This window comes from Eucalyptus grandis, chromosome 6 (assembly GCF_016545825.1).
Source record: "Eucalyptus grandis isolate ANBG69807.140 chromosome 6, ASM1654582v1, whole genome shotgun sequence".
NCBI classification, from domain to species: Eukaryota; Viridiplantae; Streptophyta; class Magnoliopsida; order Myrtales; family Myrtaceae; genus Eucalyptus; species Eucalyptus grandis.
Genome location: NC_052617.1, coordinates 12,486,445 through 12,508,080, shown reverse-complemented (window position 1 = coordinate 12,508,080; position 21,636 = coordinate 12,486,445). Strand labels below are relative to the sequence as shown.

Below are 21,636 nucleotides of genomic sequence, written 5' to 3'. Positions count from 1 at the left end.
CCGGGCGACCGGCCAAAAGAAAAAGAAGAAAAAAGAAGAAAGAAGAAGAGAAGAAGAAGAGAGAGAAGAGACGTTTTTGTTCTTTTGTTTCTCCCAGAAGTGTTTCTTTTCCTGAGAAACAACTTTTTTGTTTCTTTTTCTGTTTCTATTTTGTTCCAGAAATAAAAAAACAAAAAGAACAAAACGCAACCAAACGCGTTTGTTCCTTTTTGTTCCCAGGGAACACTTTCCGTACAGTGTGCCTAAACACTTTTTGGAGTGTTTCCATGCACGCCCTAAAGGTCCCATCACTTTCCGATTAGAAGGTTTCTGGTCGGAATCTTCGGGGAAGCTCTGTATGGTTGGTTCCTCTCTTTCGGGTCAAGGTGACCCTCTCAGTCTTGATGTTGTGCTTAAGCTCAATAATGTAAGTAATTCTACTGATGTCACTAGCTTATTTACTGGCATTTTGGAGGGTTTGAGTCCTCCAGACGACAAGAATTATTTCGATGCCATATCGTTATTGATGTTTCCTAGGAGAAATTACAAGTACAATTTGGTTTTTGGGGAACTCAGTAACGGGAAGAGCAATATTCCACTGGGTATAGCACCCAAAAGTGGAAGCTTCTGTTCGGCTTTCCGGCAACTAGGCAGAGCACTCTATCTTAAATATGCACCTGATTGTAGTCCTGTCAAAATTTGCACACCCATCTCGGGCCCTTTAGGATATTTGCCCCCTATCATGTCCCTTGATGGAATCAGTTGTTCTGAAGGTGAACGGAAGATGCGGGTGTTGCTGCGATTTTCCAATGATAGCAACTTTTGGTACCATGGAAAGTTTAATCCAAACTCAATGTTGGTTGGAGAGGCAATGTGGGACGAGAATAAGAACCGACTGCAGATTAAAGCTTGTCAAATCAACGTGGCAGGATCTTTCTCAACTGCTCGCGTTGAGGATTGTTCAGTCCGCATTGAGCTGGTGTTCCCAGGAGTGTGGTCAATCGAGAAAAGAGATGGCATTTTAGGTCACATATGGAGCGAGAAGAGCGAGAAGGATTTGGGTTTTTTCCCAGACATCATGTTCCGAGGCACTAGAAGCAGTTTTCGGAAGTTTCCGGACTTGAAGTATAAGTATACTGAAACCGAGAGAGTAAGAAAGCTGTGCCCAGGAAAGAATGATCTGAAAAGTGGGAGAGAAAAATATCCAAATTGGTACTCTCGAGATATGAGGTTCTACATGTTGGTTAAGAATTCCGAAGGAGAAATAGGCAGAGGATATTCTTACCCTCTCTTTGTTGGCAACCAAATGTATAAACAATATGCCTATAGCATGCCGGTTTCCAGGCATGAGAATTCTACTGTCGACAGTCACTTAACCTCAAGCAGCAATTCCCGGTTCAACATCTCATATCATATGGCTTCACAGGACTGCAACATGTGAGGCGCAAGAACAAAAATGCCATTTATAATCAATCTTGGAGTTCAAATGATCTAGTAGAGATTTCTGCAGAAGGGGTTTACAATGCCGAAACTGGTGACCTATGTATGGTGGGATGTAAAAGTGTCGTCTTGACTGGGGAGAAGCAAATTGACAAATCTCCGGACTGTGAAATCCTAATCAGACTGCAGTTTCCTCCCTTATCAAAGAAAAAGCAAGATCACATCGTGGGAACCATCGAGAGCACAAGGAACCCATCCGATCCTCTTCATTTTGAGAGGCAGAGCGTAACTTCTGATTCTCCTTATATGGAGGAAGTGAGACGGTCTATTCGGGGGATGGACCTCGAGCTCTTTCTTGTCCTTGCTTCCAGTACATTCTTATGTATCTTCATCGGCCTACAAATCCTTCACGTGAAGAAGCACCCCGAGGTGGTTCCCTTCGTCTCTATCGCCATGCTCGTGATTCTCACTCTAGGCCATGTGTTCCCTCTTGTGCTCAATTTTGAAGCCTTGTTCCTGGACGAACGGAACAGGCGGCACAGTTCTCTCGGAAGTGGTCAATGGCTCGAAACAAACGAGGTGGTGGTGAGGGTAGCCATGATGATAGCTTTCTTGATGCAGTTCCATCTTCTCCAGCGGACTTGGGTCGCAAGAAAGAAGGATGGGGTCGGGGCCGGCTTGTGGTTCCAAGAAAAGAAGGCTCTGATCGTCTCTTTGCTGTTATATGGCATCGGAGCACTGGTGGCTATCATCTTTAGCTGGAGAAGCCGTTCTGATGACAGGGCCATTGATACTGCAAGTTCTACAACTGATGACCGGGGCTTCTCCATTTTGGGAGGCTTGAAATGTTATGTAGGACTTATCTTGGATGGTTTTCTCTTGCCTCAGATTCTGCTCAATGTTTTCAGGAACTCATCTGAGAGGGCCCTCTCGAGTTCTTTCTACCTCGGAACAACCTTGGTTCGGCTGCTGCCGCACGGGTACGATCTCTACAGGGCCCGAACCTACTCGCCACAATTCCACGGGTCGTACCTTTATGGAACTCCAGATAGAGACTTCTATTCGACTGCATGGGATGTGATCACTCCTTTAGGAGGACTCGTTTTTGCAGCGATCGTCTTCCTACAGCAGCGGTTCTACGGGGCTTGTATCATGCCCAAGAGGTCTCGGAATTCCGTAGCTTATCAGATGGTAACAGCCATGGTCGATGATGTGCCGTTATGAGAATTTTAGGTCCATAATAATTTCTACGCTATAAGCGTGTAACCATGTTTTTTTTTCTCGGTTGGTAGCGTATAACCCGTGTTTATTTGCTCCCATGTGAGGGGAAATGGATGCATGCCCTTGGTCTTGCTTCTTTCAGCTTATAAACTAGAAAAACCAGATGTTTCTTGTGGATTTGGTTTTATGTGCACTAGAGATTTCAGAATTTCTCGGCAATAGTCATAAAAATGAACATTTCAAATTTGAATGGTCTTTGAACTTTTTTTCTAATATGTAATTTTCTAGTTGAAATATTAACTTTTTCAACCTAGGCGTTGAACTTTTGGTTCATGGACCAAATTGATCGAACTAAATTTCAAGAATAACATTGCGCATTGAGCTAAAGTTTAAGGACAACATTGAACAAATCAAAAGTTCATGGACGACATTATATGTTAGACTAAGTTTAGAGATCATTTGTGTAATTATTGCAATTTGAATCAATGGGTATATTGAATTTATGGAAAAAACTTGGGTTGATATGTAAGAGTGCGTTCGGTAACTTTTTTGTTCTTGAAAATAATTTCATTTTTAATTATTAAGAATAAAAAACGAAAAATAGATTTTTTTTTACTTGTTGTTTCTATTCTAAATCTACTTCCTAATTATTTTTCTATTTAGAAAAATAAAAAAAAAATTAGTTGACATTATTTAATGGACTTCTATTCTTTTTTTTTTATCGGAGAACAAAAGATCATAAAAATGCAAAAAATCGGGATGATTATTAAACACGCCCAAAATTGCACAATCTTGGTGGGCCCAAATTATTTCCGATTGCAAAAGCCCAAGCCCATCGGCAGTTTCCCGTTTTAACACCGAAAAGCCCTAAACAACACTCTCCACCTTCCAGAAAAGGCAAAAAAAAAAAAAAAAAAAAAAAAACGAAGAAGGGAAAAAGTGCAGGCGGTTGCAGAAGCGGCAACAACTCGGAAAACCTTCGCCTCGCTAAATCCTGCTCTGCTCGCTAAATCGCTCCTCCGCCGCCTCAAAACCCTCTCGACTTCTCTCTCGCGCCGGCCGCCGTCCGATGGAGGAGGACATCGCGCCTCAGGGCTACCTCTACGAGACCCTCACCCCGCTCTCTCTGTCCTCCGGCGCCGCCGCCTCGGCCGCCGCCGACAGCGAGCCCTCGACGCCCGTTGACCGCGAGCCTTACTCTGTGTTCAGGAGCGAGATCTCCCTCTGGCCGCTCCCCTCCGATCCCTCCGATGCCGCCGCGCCGGATTACTTCTCCCTCGACGTCGGCGACGAGCCCGAGCCCGAGCCCGAGCCGCTCGAGGCTTCGGCTGCCCCCGCCTCTGCTGCGGCGGCGGCGGAAGTGGCCGAACCGAAGACGCCGGCTAGGGAGACGGGGGCGAGGCTCGAGAGCGGGTGGTTCCGGGGGAACAGCAGGTTCGAGAGCCCCATGCTTCAATTACACAAAGGTAGTCCTGTAGTTTGAGCTTGATTGGCAGTATGTCTTCGTCTCCCTGGCTGCAAGTTCACGTAGGTGTAGATGCAACTTATGAGGTTCACTGACCTTGTAAAGCGAGCGCGGACGAATGGATGGCCTCCGAGTTCAAGTTGATGGCGTGACTAAATCCCAACGCATGTTAACTCCTCTCTTATGTTAATTTTATGTTAGGCTGACGGTGCATGTGGTACATTGATAAGGAAACTATCCATCATCTGCTATAGCACAAGCAATCAATGTTCTAAGGAAAAAGCTTTTTTTTTCTCCGTGTTTTGAGTCAAATTTTGATTTAGTTAGTACTTTTGTGTGTTGCATTCATGCGTAGTTGCGTTTCTGTGTTAAGCGTGTTTATGTTTTGGCTATAAAAAAACTTGTCATGCTGTAGTGCTTGTCGGCGAATGAATTTGAATTACTACCTGAACTGTGCTGTGGTGTTGACACTGCAGAGATAGTGGATTTTGTGACTTTCTATCACCAACTCCGGAAGAACAAGCCTCGAGGAATGAAGCTATTAAATCTGTCTTTGGTGTCATTAAATACATATGGCCTAGTTGCAATGTACTCTCTCTGTCTCTCTCTCTCTCTCAGCACACACCCAAAGAAATATGCAATCACACATGCACGTGCGTGTGTGTACACACTTGCTCATGCTTCATGCATATTGATACGAATGTAACTTTGTGTATTATGTTCACCTTCATGCTTATTAGGTAGAGGTTTTCGGGTCTTTCCGAACTGGACTTTATCTTCCAACCAGTGATATTGATGTAAGTAAGTGTTTTCTATGAACTATCTTTTCTCCTACTGGATTAATGTTGCTCTGGAAGCTGTACTTAGGTTTTAGTCTGCTGATACCATCCATCTTCATGTGGGTTATGTTTATGAATTTATTGTGTTCTTTTTCCAAAAGGTATATTGTTATTATGAACTGTTGGAAGCTGAAAGTTTTCCATTTTTAGGTTGTGATCCTAGATTCAGGTATCAGAACTCCACAATTAGGATTACAGGCCCTATCGAGGGCATTGTCGCAAAAGGGTATCGCAAAAAATATGCAGGTCAGGAACCCTTTTTGAAGTTTTGGTTCGTGTCAAAGTTGTATTCTTCTATATGTATTTGGTAGTATCAGTCTTCTAGTTGCTGAAGCGGTTGGAAATTTCGCAGGTGATAGGAAAAGCACGTGTCCCGATTGTTAAATTTGTGGAGAAGAAAAGTGGTGTTGCATTTGATATAAGGTGAAGTAATTATTTTCTTCTTCAATCATTCATTTGGAAGTTAATTTGCATCATTTGTACTTTTAGGACCTATTTGTGGTATCTAACATGCATGCCAAATATGAAATGTTTACTTTTTAGACCTGGTCGTCTGGCAGTCTCTAGTTGTACTATATTCTTTGCAATCAGTCACTTCCGTCCCTCTTCTAGTTCAATTTAACCTCTTGTGCTTTTTTTTTTACTGCAATCCACATTTCCAATTTTTCAAATGATGTCATGATATGGAAGGCTTTTTTTGAATTAGCTACCAATACCAAATGAAGACATGTGGTACAAACCTAGTTGAAAGAGGTATGGACATTGGAACATGGACATAGAATGTCCTGTATGCCAAATATATGAAAAGTCTGTTTAGCCGTCCATTTTCCCTAGTGATTAACTCAAAACTTCAACCAAGGTAGAAAGGAACAAACAGGCATCTTCTTGTGCTGTATATGAATGAGTGCATGATTAAGTTGATGTAAGATAGTAAGAGGTAAAAAGCTGTGGCATTGAGGTAAATCTTTGTAGAGTTAAGCTTTTAGTATGCCTCTAGTTTATTTCATTTTTCATTATTGTTTTCAATCATTGTCTGCATTTTGTGGGCCCTAAGTATGTGATGTGATGAGATGAAATACATGACATGATTTTTTGATTTTTTGTTGTCATTTGGTTGATATTGTAATTCGTTTTCCAATTCTTTCTTTTGAAGAAGCGTTTTGGCGATGGTTTGATTTAAGATATTCCATTTTTGATTGCTAGGGTTTCTCCAGAAGTTTCATTTTGGTGCATGCTTGAAACTTTGTAATTTCCTGATGTCATCGTGTTGTTCTGATTACATGGAGGTTCCATCTATTTAATGTCTTATGATTAATGTTAATGCTAATTTGACATATAGATATGCGATTGGCAGGGTATGTACTTTAGATTTTTTATTTCTACTGTGTGGGGTTGAGGCTTTTGTTTCTTATGCAGTCTTTCTTCATTATATTTTACATTGAAGCATGTTTTTCGATGATCTCTTGCTGCTGATGAATTTGTGAATTTATATGCCCTACAGTTTTGATGTGGACAATGGACCCAAAGCTGCAGAGTTCATTAAGGTTCGTCCCTTATTTCCTCTTCCCATATTTTTCTGTCGAGGCTTAGAGAGTGGCAAGGCTGTTTAAGATAAGCTTCTTTACCATGATGGAAGCATTGAGAATTGTGCAGTGCTGAATAAAAGACATGTTAAAACATTCCTCCAATAGTCAGATGCTCCTAAAATTTTTCCATCATGGTATAATCTAGATCTAGGATTGCCACCCATGAATTAAGTTAAGGATCTGAATTTTTGAGTTGTTGTTGATACATGATTGTCATGTGTCTAATTTGTACAGACATTTTTACTGCCTATATACATGGTAGGATGAATTTATTTGTCAGCTGATTTTTATGTTTCGGGATTTGAAATATTTAATTTGTGTTTTCTGTCAGGATGCTATATCTAAGTGGCCTCCATTGCGACCTCTATGTCTCATCTTGAAAGTATTTTTGCAGCAGAGAGAACTGAATGAGGTGCCAGTTGACTACGTCTTGCTAGAGAATTGTTACAGTAACTCTTTTGCCTTTGATCACCGTTTAATCCAAGTGTTGCTTGAATAATGCAGGTTTATTCCGGGGGTATAGGATCTTATGCCCTCCTCACCATGCTGATGGCAATGTTGCGGGTAAGCAATTTTTGAGTTCATGATTTTATCTTGAGGAGAAGTTTAGATTTGTATCTGGTGCCTCCATATATTCTCATTTTAAACAATGGTTGCTGAGTTTGGAAATTCGATTCTTAAATGATGCATTTTGCTTATAAAATACAGCAGTAATGGGAATTGTCTAAGGTAAAAATTTCCAATACAAAATTTGGTCATGGCTACTTGAATAATTATAATTCAATATAATTGTTCTTTTTCAGTATCAGTAAAAACAATTTTATGCTGTCTTCTGGAACTTACTCTTGTGCGGTAATCTCAAGGACAACATTGAGTGTCTGACATTTCCAATAGACGGAGTGGATTGATGCCTTTCTGCTTGTCTTAACTTGCTAAACTGCCTGTCATTTGCTGTAGAAAAAAATCATGCAATTTTTCTTAGAAGCACTAAAAGAGCACGTTGCCATGTGAATTCTATGTTTATGCTGCTAAATGGTAGCTTGACCATTCTGTCAGAGTGGCAATGTAATTTGGCAGTTGCTGTTTGAAATGTGAGCAATTTCTTTGTCATCTTGCTGAGGGTCGAAAAAAATGTTATTTACAAATGTCAAACCATTTGGAGAGGTCCAGCAGAGACATCAGGAAGCCAGTGAGATATGTTCTACCATCAAGTCTGGAAAAATGTAGTCTAGAGAGTTTCTCTGTCACATTCAATTTCCAGTTCCCCTGTGTCCATTCAGAGCTCAGTGGATTAAGTTGCTGTGTTAGGTAATTGCTTAAATGTTGCTCACTTAAACATGGGCTTGTCTCTTAAATACGTCTTCTGTTTTATTTTTTGAATGCTTTCAACCGAATAACTAAGTCAGTAGGCAGGACTGGAAGAAGTCGGAAGGAATTTCTTTTAGCGTCATTTCTTTAAGTTCCTTCTTTTAGTTGTAGTCACTTAGACTGTGTTAAAACAATTTTATCCTTCTATTTAATATTTACATTGCCATGATGATAAGCTCCATTGATATGTTGATTATGATCATTCATTCTGCTTATGGATTCTTCTGTGTTCTACATGACTGTCATTGCAATGATTGGCTCAGTGTGATAGCCTTTTGATATTACTTTTTTCCTTATATTTAACCCTCTCTATGTTTTCCACTTATGCTACAGAGTATTAATGAGCGTGAAGCTTTTCGGGAACATAATTTGGGAGTGCTATTGGTATGTACTTTCTAGCAAGTGCAATACATGAGTAAATTTATGGAGCTTTCAGTCTCCAACAACCTGCACAAGACAATTGTCTTACTCTAGGTTTTGCTGCTTGGAATACATGACTTTCTATTTGATCTTAAGTGACTTTGAAACCTTGTTTCTGTCCATCCTAAACCAGGTGCAATTCTTTGATTTCTATGGACGGAAGCTAAACACGTCGGATGTTGGTGTATCTTGCAGAGGGGCAGGAATATTTTATTTGAAGAGGGACAAAGGGTAACCAATTATGATGAACTACCTTTTCCTCATCGGCGTTGTCTTTAAATTATTCTATTAAATAATATACACTATTCTTTATACACGAGTCTTGGCTTCCATATCAGGTTTTTGAACCAAGGTCGGCCATCCTTAATCTCCATTGAGGATCCACAGGTTGGTTCATAAGTATTGATTTTTTTTTTTTTTCAGTTTAAATATACAGGGGACTTCTTGGAGATCCATCTTAAGTATTATGCAGTAATTTGGAATGTTCTCATTCTTGAGTGAGCCTATAGTGGCAGATGTTAATCCCAAGCAGGACAAAGAATATTTGGTTGCTCCGCCTGCTTTTGCTTGATTACAGAAGTATAGATGAACAGGATCTTTCTTTCTGAGGGATTGCAAAATTCCTCGCATTTTTTTTTTTTTTTTTTTTTGGGGGGGGTTGTTGGTGGCAAGACCTGTCCCAAATGTGGCGGTTGCTAGCCGTTCACTGTGTGGCATGGGTGTGAAGTGGTGATAGGGACAAAATCCTTGCTCCATGACAGGGACCTCCTCTACCTGCCCTGCATATAAATTTTCATTTCACTCTTTTTTTTTTTTTTTCTTTTTTGCTAGTTCTAAATGAGTTCTTTCTTTATGTTTTATGCTCCTGTGACTATAATCACTATGTTAATTATTTGAGACATGTTTTGTCTTGTAAAATTCTATGTCCAATTGAGAAATATTTTGTAAAAATAGACATTCAGGTGGATTTGATATTACATATTCCTGATATAATTTAATTAAACCATTCATTTCCAGATATCCCCATCAAGATCTTTATCATTTAGGATCGTGTCAGATTTAAGGTTGTCCTTTTAATATGGAAAGTTTAGGTGGAGCTGGGCATCCGGCATAATCAAATACAGGCTTGGGATGGGGAGAGGAAAGTTCACCTTGCATGGAGCGTGGGTTGGTGATGGGGAGTGGGGTTAGTGGTGTGGGATGGGGTGGGGAACACTGATCCACCCTGTCATGCTTGGTATTTCTTTTCTATTTCTTCTTTCTCCTTTGGTCGAATGAACCAGATCCTTTTCTCTCCTTTTTGTGTCTCCAAAGTTAACTTGAGGAGTTAAGCGGGCCTTGAGAGTCATCTTTGAGTAGGTGATGGACATGGCCGGGTTTGGCGCCTTCATTACATGAAGAATCTGTTCTTCAAATAATAAGTGGTGTCTCACAAATAATAAGTGGTGATCTTTGCTGAGCAAAAAAATTTCTTTTTGATGGATTTGCCATGGCATTGACTTTGTTTTATTATGTTTGATCCAGACTCCAGAAAATGACATTGGAAAGAACTCTTTCAATTATTTCCAGGTTTGTTCCTGAATCATCTGATTTCTGTGTGAGTACTTCTTGGATTTGGGTGTCCCATAATTTCTGTTCATTTAAATACGTGTACAACATTTCCTGTGTGAGAAGGTTGACTGTAGTCTGTATCCATAGGCGTTTTAAGCAGTGCAATTTTACTTTCATTCAGAATTAAACTTGTAGCTATGGCAGCAGTTGTTTGTGTTGTTCTGTTTGTTGTTGGTATAAACTACCAACCCTCCCAATTTAAATACATTTATGACATTTGTGTGAAAAGGTTGACTGTATTCTGTAACCATAGGGTGTTTTAAGCACTACAATTTTACTTTTATAAGAATTAAACCTCGTAGTTGTGGCAGCAGTTGTCTGTGTTGTTCTGTTTGTTGTTGGTATGAACTACTAACCCTCCCAAGTAAAATACGTGCACAACATTTCCTGTGTGAGAAGGCTGAGTGTAGTCTGTATCCGTAGGTGTTTTAAGCGCTACAATTTTTCCTTTATTAAGAATTAAACTCATAGCTATGGCAGCAGTTGTTTGTGCTGTTCCGTTTGTTGTTGGTATGAACTACCAACCCTCCCAAGTTAAATTGTTATTATACTGTGGCCGTAAGTTTGTGAGTATCAAATCAAGGTGTTCAAGTAGTGTTAATCACTTCTAAGCGTAATCTCTGCGTATTCCCCTTATCTTTATAAGAAGCCTCGAGCATATTTTACAAATTGTTACATCTCCAGATTCTAATGCCTCCATGTAGTTCAGTCTTTATACTCATCAAATAATTGTGAATTTTGTTGAGTGAGTTTGTTGTCTACTTTTGCGAATGGACAAAATGGAAGGATCCTCACTGCTGCTCATACCACTCATGGTGGTTTGTGTACCATCTGGCATGTGGTTGTATGAGATTGTTACTTGTCGGTAAATGGTTTGATTGATTCTAACTAATTGTAGACTATGGTCGCTGTTCTTCAGTCTCTTTATTTGTCAGGGCTTCATATTCATGCTTTTCTTGACTTTTTAAACTTTCGCTTGTTTTTTGGCCTGTCAAACTTATGCTTGTCGACTCTGGGGATAATCTTTTGGCGTTGTAGACTCAAAAGGGAGAGAGTTTATCTTTGCTGATGCATTTTTGTAATTACAGATTAGATCTGCTTTTGCAATGGCCTTCACTACTTTGACGAATACCAAAGCCATCATGGGCCTTGGGCCCAACCGGAGCATTCTTGGTCTGTTAATCAGACCGGACCCTGTACTGGTTGATCGCAAAGGTGGTTCTAGAGGAGATGTCACTTTTAGTAGCTTGCTTCCTGGGGCAGGGGAATCATTACAACTGAACCTTGTAGATCCGCCAGAGATGTTTTGCAACTGGCAGTTAGATGATGAGGAAGAGCCACTGCCACGGGGAAGTGGAGTGTCTGCATCTGGTAGCGAACCTTCCAAGAAGAGAAAATCTGTTCCCAAGGGGAAGTCCAGTAAGAAGAAGGTTAAAGAAGGCGGAGGAGTGGAGATGCCAGGGCGTGAAGAGAATGGCACTAAGAAAGAAAAGAGTGCCAAGAAGAAATATCTTAGGCACGAAGAGAGTGGCACTAAGAAAGAGAAGAGTGCTAAGAAGAAATATTTTAGGCATGGTCAGTATAAGGCCAATGGTTACAGCCATCATCAAGGCAGTGATTCTAATTGGAACAGATAATAAGATCTTAAGGTGATTCGTGCATGGATTTACAGGAGGTTTCGATGGAGTGTGAGAGAGCCACACTGCGGAAGTGTAATTATGCACCCTCAAAGGCTTTGTGGGCAAGTTTTTCGCGGTTGCCCATACTGAGGCCAAGCCTGTTGGAACCAGAGACGTGCAAAAAATGTACTTAGGACAGCAGATTTTCAGTCCTAGGGAATACACGAGTCACGATAGCTGTGAATTGATAATTTTATGACCCCAAGATGTTTAGCAAATCTCCTTCTTGCATGATTAGTCCTCTTAGCGGGTGTAATTTGTTCTTTTACATGTCTTCCCAGAAAAAAAAATGTATCCTTCCGAACTCCGGTTCCGTTTTCTGATCTCGTTTCACAGTTAGTTTTATGTCTCCACCTTGAATCCTTAAGGGGACGAGGTGAGAACAGGGTGACCGAACTACGAAGTTTTCTGAGCCGCTCTCTGTTTATGCAGCGTGCAATACTTTTCGAGAGTGATTTTAGAACCATCGATAAGTGCGACCGGACTGGTACAGCGCCCTTCCCGTGGAGTGCAACCGCTTAGCAGCTAATAGGGCCGCACTCCTCACCTATCGCGCGCAAAAATGCTTTTTCCCTTGATAGTTCTTTTCTCCCCTATATTTTCCTACTCCGCTCGTGTATTTGTGTGCTAATTCCGTCCACGAGAACACAGGACCTCATGTAGGGCATTTGCATTCTTTGATGACACATTATGGCTTCATTCTACTCTCTAGATATAAACCAATTTAGCCAAGCGTGGTTACCATGTCAAAAATTTATCCACACTGAATTTTACAAATTAGTTGATGATCTATCTTTTTTTTAGTTCATTCATGTTCATCTTTGCTCATTCTCAACTCGATTTCTCTGCACAAAAAGGGAAAACAGGTTAAATATCATAAAAAATTCTAAATTAGTATATATGTAGTAAACTTATCACAAATTAACTTTTTAATCTAAATTGATATATTTGTGACAAATGTACTCTTTATTAGTTTCCGCTGAATTTAAATTTATCACACCATTTTGAGATTTGTTTTTTGTAATATTAATCCAATTTAATAAAAACTAACGGATGATTACCTTATCACGATTATATTTCATTGAAGTTTTTCATGATTTGTCATACGGCTACTAGTTTTAGATTTTTCATAGCATCAAATAAAGGAAAACTAAGTCATTCCAATCACAGCCAGATCGAAGCAGTCTACTCAAACCCACGTTACAGGCATAAAGAAGGGAAGAGTTGTGTAGAATCTCAAATCCAGCGAAGACGACGCACGTGCATATGCACAGGCTAACAGCAACGTCGGCAGCAACCGTAGCTAAAACTACCGCCAATTCCAAAGCTCTCAAACCCACCCGGACAAGTAACCTTCGCACGACCGTCGGGGTCGCGCCGTCGCGTGGTCGGACATGAACCCAATGTCGATCTGCACCTCGTCGTCGTCCTCGTCGTCCGGGTCGTCTTCGTCTTCTTCGTATTCCACCGCCAAAGCGTGGATCGTGCACGGGATCGTCGCCGGCGTGGCGGTCGCGGCGGCGATCGGCGCTCGGGCTTATCTCGGCAGGGCCGCCAAGTTCCGGAGCCGGGTCGTGGGCATCATACCGGCCAGATTCGCTTCGTCTCGGTTTCAGGGCAAGCCTCTGGTCCCCATTCTGGGCAAGCCCATGATCCAGGTTTCTTTTTTAATGTGGTTCATTTTGAATTGTGGATCGACTCTATCTCATTGCTTTGCCCATGTTCGAACCGATTACAGTCTTGATCCGGTGTTCCCGTCTCTTCGTTTCGAGTCCGTGCTATGTAATTGCAATCTCGATGGACAATCTTGAATGCCCGAGAAGAATAGGAAGCCTCCATGTGAAATTGTTGTTACCTGTCAGAGAAAGAAGCTGTTACGCAGTCTTTTTCTCAGTCGTGCGCAGAATTTCAATGGATAAGCACATATTTGTTTTACAAAAAAAGAGAAAAAGAAAAAAAAAGCTGAGGGTCTTTGTGGAATTAAGTACATAGTTGTCTCAGTTGGAAAAATGGATTCTTGGCCGGTAAAGATATAATATAAATATCCCAAATTTACTGAAATCTTATGCTTCTCTTGTTTGATTTGTCACATTTCCGTTTTGCTTCCTTTTCTTATATCTGTTTGTCTTTCTTCCTTGTTTATAGTAATGTAACTAGAGAGGAATTTTGATGATGCTGGCTGAAGTACAAATTTTTACGTGCCCTCTTTTGTGGATCTTCATTGGATGGATCACTCTGTCAGGCCTTTTGTATTACGACTATAATTGATTGCATGCAAGAATTGAGTTTGAAGTTGTTAGGCAGTGACTGGTATAGTGATCAGGATACATGATGATGCACGTGGCCAAATGAAGGTCAAATTTTGCGTGTATTTGATCACTGGATTTACAAGACAATGGCAGAACACAGGAACTTGTAAATTTCCAAAAGACTTTCAAATAAATTAAATTGTAGATCCTATTGCATATGTGTATGTATATATTATTTTTTCCAGTTTCCTGTTTCAAGGAAGCAGGCAAGATTACAAACCTGCTCCTTGCCATTATCAGTTTTAAGTACTTGCTGGAGAATAATTTTCATTTATATCCATGAATAAGTTGGATTTGAGAAGATTGTCTTGCATATGCTTGAAAGTAGCCAAGTTTTTGGTGCTTACTGAAGCAACGGATCAATAGAGAGGAACGATTAGTGGCAACTTGATTCTAAAAGCCATGCCAACTCAAGAAAGAAACAAAGGATATCTCAAGACGAGCTATCTCAAATTATATAGACATAAGACTGGATGGATTAATTGGCCTACGTCATTTATTTATAGTTGTGAAATCTCTTGCTAAGTTAATAATCTCATTATACAAATGTAATACTTCTACTAAAGTAGATAGAAATATTCTCTATGCTGTGGGCTAAAAGGCAGATGGATGTGTCTTTTAGATGTAGACGACCAATTTGCGGTCATGTCAACTACATGAGACTTCCAATATGAATAAGGAAAAGGACAATTCTCTGAGCCTGTTGTGATTGGATAATTTGGTTCTGAAAATTGATTTGTTCATTTTCAAAGTTAGATAGTGATTTCTGCTTTTTCCATATGGCTTATTGAGCTGCTGTTTGTTTGCATGGCAGAGAACGTGGGAGAGAGCTAAACTAGCTGCTTCTTTGGATCATGTTGGTATGTCTGGTCCCTGTACATTAGTACATCTGATTTGATTTCTATTTCATGCAATTTTTTTGCCCAGATAGTTTCACAAACCATCAAGTTGGTGTGTTATGAAGGATTTTCGCCTTTCTTTCAATAGTTAGATACTGCATTTTTCTTGAGATCTCAATGCTACACATAGGGCACCGAGCTATTTTCCCTAAAGCATTTCTTCTCCTCTTCATTGCACCAGTAATCTATCAGGATTACACCATTTTCCTGGCAACTAGTTTTAATTTTTAAATGTTTCATTTAGGCAAAACTCATTTAGTTGGCTTCTGCAGTAAAATATCGTGTTTTATTCCTGAACTTGATTACATATTTAACTATTTTACTTGACTACAAAATTTTCTGCTTCTCTCTCTCTCTCTCTCTCTCTCTGGTTTTTCATTTTTTGTTTTGGCTCAACAGCTAGTTTTTCGTTCTCCATGTATGACTTTGAGAAACTGGTAAAATAGGATCTTGCATTGAAAAATTGTAGTTAGTTGATCCAGTTATGAACTTGTAGAATTGGTGAAATTGTAATTCTTTTCAACACACTACTCAAATGCTGAAATTCTGCATCTCTGTATGGTATTCATATGTAGTGTCTCATTTGTTTTCGTACTAGTCATACATGCATGCACTTGTTTTTTTCCTCATTCTTAATTCCTTTGGGTGTAGTTGTGGCAACGGATGATGAAAAGATAGCAGAATGTTGTCGAGGATTTGGTGCAGATGTGATAATGACATCTGAATCATGTCGGAATGGTGAGATTTTTGGTTGTTACTGTTGTTGTGATGTTGACCTACTTGGAGAGTAGTTATGTTATTGTAATTATTTCTAGGCACTGAACGCTGCAATGAAGCTCTACAAAAGCTTGACAAAAAGTATGACATAGTTGTCAACATCCAGGGGGATGAGCCTCTTATCGAACCCGAGATAATTGATGGAGTTGTTAAAGCTCTGCAGGTAAATGGACTTCTCTTATTGCTACTATTTCTTATGGAAGGTTGCTACCAACTGCTACAAATTAATTCTTTGACCGTAACTGAAGTTTTCTTCTTCTAACACTTATGGTGTTTGCAGGCTGCTCCAGATGCAGTATTTAGCACTGCAGTTACCTCGTTAAAGCCTGAAGATGCGTTTGATCCAAATCGTGTTAAATGTGTAGTAGATAATCGTGGCTATGCTATTTACTTCTCTAGGGGGTTAATTCCACATAACAAGTGAGTGTCATTTTATCCCTGTTATCACCCTTATGCTCTACTATGATTGTGTGTTGAGATCCTATACTCATCTCTCTATTTCTCAGAATTATCTGTGTATATAATTGTTTGTCATGATGGCACTCATCTCCCTGAATCAAACAGGTCTGGAAAGGTCAATCCTAAGTTTCCCTATTTGCTTCATCTTGGAATTCAGGTAGATTTTCAGTTTGCTTCTTTAAGTTTGGAGAGGACAATTGTTCAATGTGGGCTTTGATGTATCTTTGTTTCTGATCTCCACAGAGCTATGATTCAAAGTTTCTAAAGATATATCCAGAGCTTCAGCCTACCCCACTCCAGCTTGAGGAGGATCTAGAACAGCTTAAAGTTCTGGAGAATGGTTATAAAATGAAGGTATACCGGACCTTTTCCTCTCTTTTGATTGGTAAATCCTCAAGCTGCTTGGAGAAGACAAAGAAGTAATGTTGTCAATGTTATGAAGATCATGAAACAAATTGCCAGTTTTGGTTTTTTGGCCAAAGTAATAAGTTATCAGTGAACAACTTTGAATGTCATCTCATTAGCTAAGGGCATTTGGTGCAATTCTCTATTTTTGTGGATTTCCTCATGTAATTTGAGGCTAAAGGAAGTCAATCTCACACCATTTTGGGGAAATCTTCATCTTCAAGATAAATATTTCTCTTGCTAAAATTTCAATCACGTCTCTTCTTGAGACTATCGGGATGCCTTTTGTCCAATACCAGAATTTGTATGCTAACATTATGAATCTCAGACGGGTCACTGCTAATGAAACACAAGCAAGTTGTCTCTTTTCTGGCATTCTGATTGAACGGCTCTTTTTTCCTTCTTTTGCTTAAACAGGTAATAAAGGTTGATCATGAGGCTCACGGTGTTGATACTCCAGAAGATGTTCAGAAAATAGAATCATACATGCTTGAAAGGAACTTGTCCTAGGTAGGTGAGATTTCTTCTTCTTTTTTCTTTCATGTGGTTACCATGTACTTGTAAGTTGGAGATGTCAGACTTCATCTTGCTCAAAGTTAGTTCCGCCTTGTTCAGCTTTAGTGTGAGAGAATTCGTGAGACGCAGAGCACTGATTTTGTGTGGTGCTTTGCTTCGTAAGATAGTGTAGAGCTATTTACTCGTTTTCGGATGATTTACAAAATACGGGGATTACAAGCATCTTGTGGCGGATGGTAGTATCATTTGATTGTAGGTTCTGGTTCTTTACAGTGCATAGAGTCAAGATGAGTGCTAATGTATGCGGAAACATTGCAGAATGTAGGCGTACCTGTGGCTCCTTTTAAGGAAATGATTATAGATTGAAAAATGATTAGTTCTCCAATTATCGAATCTGAAATGCCTCCAAATGAGATTATTAAAATTCACCCCATTGTTGTTGTTAATAAAATGGATGTCACTGTGATATTTGGACCACTTTCGGCTTGTTTTCTTCAGAGGATGTATTATGTGGGGATAAGTCGTTAGAGCTTATTAGACATACGAAGGAGCATATGCATTTTGTCCACTATTACCATGGTTACTTACGAAGAAGTAATTTTCTTGCTCAAAAATCTGTTTCACTTCTCCATGAGATGGTGTCGGGTAATGAGAGCAGAGGGTGCGCGAGATGGTAAATGTGTCACAAGAAAAAAGATTAGGATAAATGTGTCAAATCAGTATAGTTGGTTTTTTGCTATACCAAAAGCACTTAAATTCGAACATGAATAAGCAAAGGGAGAAGCCAATTGGTGGATCCCCCAACTTTCAAGCTGAGCTTGGTCAATGAAAATGCCATCAAGAGAAAACCCCCCACCCAAAAAAAGACAACAAGAAGAAAACTTTTCGTCCAGATGTCCAAGTTTAGACATCAAACTTGTTGAAATGCTGCAAAGATATGGAAAATAAAAGAATGAGAACTAAGAATTCCCTGTGATTTACATAAGGTTAAACGTCAATGATGTGAAGAGAGGTGCTTCTAAAATCCTCGAACCGGAGGCATCTCCAGATCCCGGGCTGCTCAATGGAACCGCAGATGATCGCGCCCCTCTTAACGTTCCCAGGCATAATCATCGACGGCCTCATACCCTAACCATCTCTCTTCCTCTGACCAGTGAGGCACATGGACAAGCTCGTGGCAATTCATTTGCTTGCACACGTCCCTCGATCGTGACGTCACTATCAATTTACATCCATCTCTCGCTAGGGTTATACCCACTTCTTCCAAAGAGTAAGGTCTCCCAACATCGTCCAAGATAATGAGGAGTCTCTTGCCCTGCAATGCCTCCCTCAGTCTTGCGCCCCAGTAGACGGCGCTCACCACCGTCAAATCTAGTTCGAGATATTTCGCGATGTCAGTTTGTATCGTGCCAATGGTGCCTTCTTGCGATACATTGACCAAACAAGCACCATCGAATCTTGGACAGTCTCGCACTATCCGATCATGTATGTGCTTCGCGAGAAAGGTTTTGCCCGCTCCCTCCTGTCCCCAAACACCCATGCGGGGCACCTCTTCCTTCATCAAGCGATCCCAGATCTCATTACTTTTTGTTTGAGAAGCTTGTCCCACTAGTTCACCTGGCCGCAGTTCATAGCCGCGGGCCGGTTTCACATCCTGCGTAAGACCGTGATCAAATCTACCCTTCTCGTGCAATATGTTCAATTCAGTCCAAAGACTAATCACCTGACTCGCCAACATGAAACGAAGAAGGAAATGCGTCTCTTTGACTTTTCGTCCTAACTTGTGGACTCGATCCTCCATCGATCCTGCTCTTTGAATCCACAAATCAACTTCTCTCTTCCTTTTCTTTCCCGGTCTCTGCTCTTCGAGCTCTAGCTGGATACTTATGTCCGCCTTCTTGGCCGACACCATTTCCATATTCCTTTCCAGAGCATGCATAATCGTTTTGACTCTGCCGAAGTCTTTGACCTTCGGAACAATACTCGAGAGATTATCGGCAACTCCCAAACATTTGTTGACATCCATAGTAAGACTGCTGCAAGCATTGGGGGAAAATGTTGTTAATTAGTACTTCTGTGTACATAACTTTTTAGAGGTTAGAAAATTCAATTCAAAGAATTAAATTTCTATGTGAAGGGAGACTACAAGGATATAAAGGGCATATAAATTAGACAGACAAGCTATCTAGATATATCAACATTAGCTTTCGCCAATTATATTTTTGACTGTTACCGATAATTGAGTACCTCAGTTTACCTTGAGTGTTAATTAATTAGATTTCGAGGGGCAAGACAAGAATGAAAACGGAAGGACTGTAGAGAAAGAAAAGAAGCATGCAGCCACGATTTTGGGTTGTCTTGGTGGAATTTACTAGTGGAAAACCTGCGGGGAATCAAAGGACAACTTCATTCGCTTTTGTCGCTACTATAATTTGAGGTAGGGGTACTGAGCATCGGCCTAACCAGCCTTACCCGGTCGATTTAAAGCTGGTTCACATGGAGATTGGTTCGGTTCTTCGATTCTAAAATCTGGGAATTGGTCTTGACTGATTTAATTCCTGGTTCAGGGCCCTTAACCAGCTGGTTCTACTTAGGAAACGGACTTGCAAGGTAGAACTCGAAACTGAACTGATATTGACCAGATTCATCGCTAACCCTAAGTACTTTTTACTTTTTTGTCTTTATCAGTCTGTTTTGAATATGTTTGACGTATTATCCTCAAGCATAAAGAACTCTAACAGCGTCACTTACAAAAGCGGGGAACTATACCCTTCCTGGATCTCCCTAAGTACTTTGTTTCCTTTATCAGTCTGTGCTTGGAATATGTTTGACGTATTATTCTCAAGCATAAGGAACCGGAATAGCGTCATTAGGGTCGGTTCTCAGTTAACAGGTTCGCGGTTACAAAAAGCTGGGAACCATACCATCCTGGATCTCCCCTAATTTGAGGCAAAGAAGCAATTGGCAAGAGTTGGAACGTCCGAAGCACGTGCTCTTCCTTCGTTCAGAAATTCCAAACACATGAGCTACTTCACCAGTCCCATTAAAGGACCCTGATAAGGGGCAAATCGAATGATGGTTTTCTATAAGAGATGTTTGGCCACTCGGCCAAACTCGGCTCGTAACTCAAAAAAGGGCCCATAAGAGAAAGCGGTTATTTTTGTGTGAAATAAACTGTAATATAAAAGAACGTTAAAAAGATAATAGATAACGTTCTGCTCATTTGGTTTTTAGTGGATTCTCTCTCTCAAGCAAAAAGAACTTAGAGGCTTCAATTGACGATTGAAGGATCGATCTCCATGAAAAATAAGGTATGTCTGTCAAGGTGATGTGCTTTACGATAAGTGTTATAAGGATCCTTGGTCACGTTTCTGCATTTGTATTTTAGTACTACTTGATAGTTCGAGTATCCGTTTTATTAGGAATCCATTTTCCAACATCGTAACTTGGGCGGCTGACTCCACATGCTCAAGTCTTTATGCGGTGGTATGAATTATGTCAAGTAATCACACGTACAAAAATAACCCATTTGAGATCGGTTTTCAAAGGAAAGCAAGGAAATATTATCCTTAAAATTCACTTAGACTGAAAACACGGTGCTATTAGATATAAACAAATCGAATGAAAAGAGGCAAAACTTTTAGCGTAGTCTGGGGAAACGAGGCCGTTCGAAATAGATTGCTTTTTCCTTCAATAAACATCATTTCAGTAGCTAATACAGGAGCAATTCGAGATACTTCTAACGTGCCGAGGACATCAACAAAAAGAAAAAAACATTCAATACAGGACTAGAGAGAGTGAGAGATGCTTTATGTACTACGAGCAACGTACTCCATTTTGTTTAACGAATCTGGTTACAATTTACCAGTATTGGTTACAAGGAGAGCGCATGAAAAATTAGGAAAAAAGAGAGCTCTAAATATACACTAAACTAAAGCAGTCTCACCTGATAAAAACTTGCTGATGGTCCTCCCAATAAAACACCGCAACCAGAGGTTGATTCCACAGGGGAACTAAGAGACCAAGTAGGCAAAGCAGAGGAATGGCTGCCGGAAATGGCAATGGCGAAGTGACTAGAAATAGAGTCTCAAGTCAATGCCCGAAGCAAAAGTCTTCTTGCTTGCGCGCGATGTCTACGGGAAGACACCTTCTTGGAAGATGGTTTTAGTTCATTTACGTTTTTTCTCTCCCTCATCCTTCTCTGCTTTACTATCACGTACGCGCCCGGCATGAACTTACCTTGCATTACCGTCCGAGACAGACAAAACCGTGGAATGATCTTCGAGAGTCATGCACACATCTTCTTGGAAAATAGCTAAAGACTTGGGGTCGCACGGGAGGGATCCTCCCCACTCCCCCGGCCCCAAAAAGCAAACAAAAAAGTCGCTTTCATGGCAAAAACTGGTCGACCCCTTGTGCACTGTGCCAATTAACACATAATTTGTAAAAGATAGTTGAGAATATTTCTAGTCCCCTTTTGCTTTTCCACTTTATCATCATATTATATCGCACGAACCATCGTTCTTGGAAGATGAGGATATTTTTGTAATCAAATGAATTTTTGGAGTGTGCTCTTTGCAAGAAATATCAACAATTCATAAAAGATTCTCATAAAAATGATTGCTTATAAAATTGATTAGTGCAAAATATTTTTCTTGGCGAC

General features: G+C 40.2%; 4 protein-coding genes across 4 annotated transcripts; 3 read left to right on the top strand and 1 right to left on the bottom strand.

Moving 5' to 3' along the window:
• Nucleotides 1-337: 337 nt before the first annotated feature.
• LOC104451510 lies at nucleotides 338-2,643 on the top strand. Its single transcript, XM_039314355.1, has 2 exons — nucleotides 338-1,222; nucleotides 1,348-2,643. Exons 1-2 carry the CDS (start codon nucleotides 338-340, stop codon nucleotides 2,641-2,643), a joined length of 2,181 nt encoding a protein of 726 aa, XP_039170289.1.
• Nucleotides 2,644-3,554: 911 nt separating this feature from the next.
• On the top strand, nucleotides 3,555-12,033 carry LOC104448435 (terminal nucleotidyltransferase 4B). The gene is made up of 14 exons (XM_039314354.1): nucleotides 3,555-4,114; nucleotides 4,461-4,516; nucleotides 4,582-4,693; nucleotides 4,846-4,902; nucleotides 5,095-5,190; nucleotides 5,297-5,367; nucleotides 6,446-6,488; nucleotides 6,862-6,942; nucleotides 7,035-7,094; nucleotides 8,232-8,282; nucleotides 8,452-8,549; nucleotides 8,657-8,705; nucleotides 9,843-9,887; nucleotides 11,018-12,033. Exons 1-14 carry the CDS (start codon nucleotides 3,710-3,712, stop codon nucleotides 11,564-11,566), a joined length of 1,773 nt encoding a protein of 590 aa, XP_039170288.1. The 5' UTR covers nucleotides 3,555-3,709; the 3' UTR covers nucleotides 11,567-12,033.
• Nucleotides 12,034-12,822: 789 nt separating this feature from the next.
• LOC104448434 (3-deoxy-manno-octulosonate cytidylyltransferase, mitochondrial) lies at nucleotides 12,823-17,204 on the top strand. The gene is made up of 8 exons (XM_010062248.3): nucleotides 12,823-13,266; nucleotides 14,732-14,777; nucleotides 15,468-15,554; nucleotides 15,632-15,756; nucleotides 15,874-16,013; nucleotides 16,158-16,209; nucleotides 16,296-16,406; nucleotides 16,875-17,204. Exons 1-8 carry the CDS (start codon nucleotides 13,003-13,005, stop codon nucleotides 16,965-16,967), a joined length of 918 nt encoding a protein of 305 aa, XP_010060550.1. The 5' UTR covers nucleotides 12,823-13,002; the 3' UTR covers nucleotides 16,968-17,204.
• Nucleotides 17,205-18,063: 859 nt separating this feature from the next.
• LOC108960647 (probable disease resistance protein At1g61310) lies at nucleotides 18,064-18,999 on the bottom strand. Its single transcript, XM_039314353.1, has one exon. It carries the CDS (start codon nucleotides 18,997-18,999, stop codon nucleotides 18,064-18,066), a length of 936 nt encoding a protein of 311 aa, XP_039170287.1.
• Nucleotides 19,000-21,636: the final 2,637 nt, after the last annotated feature.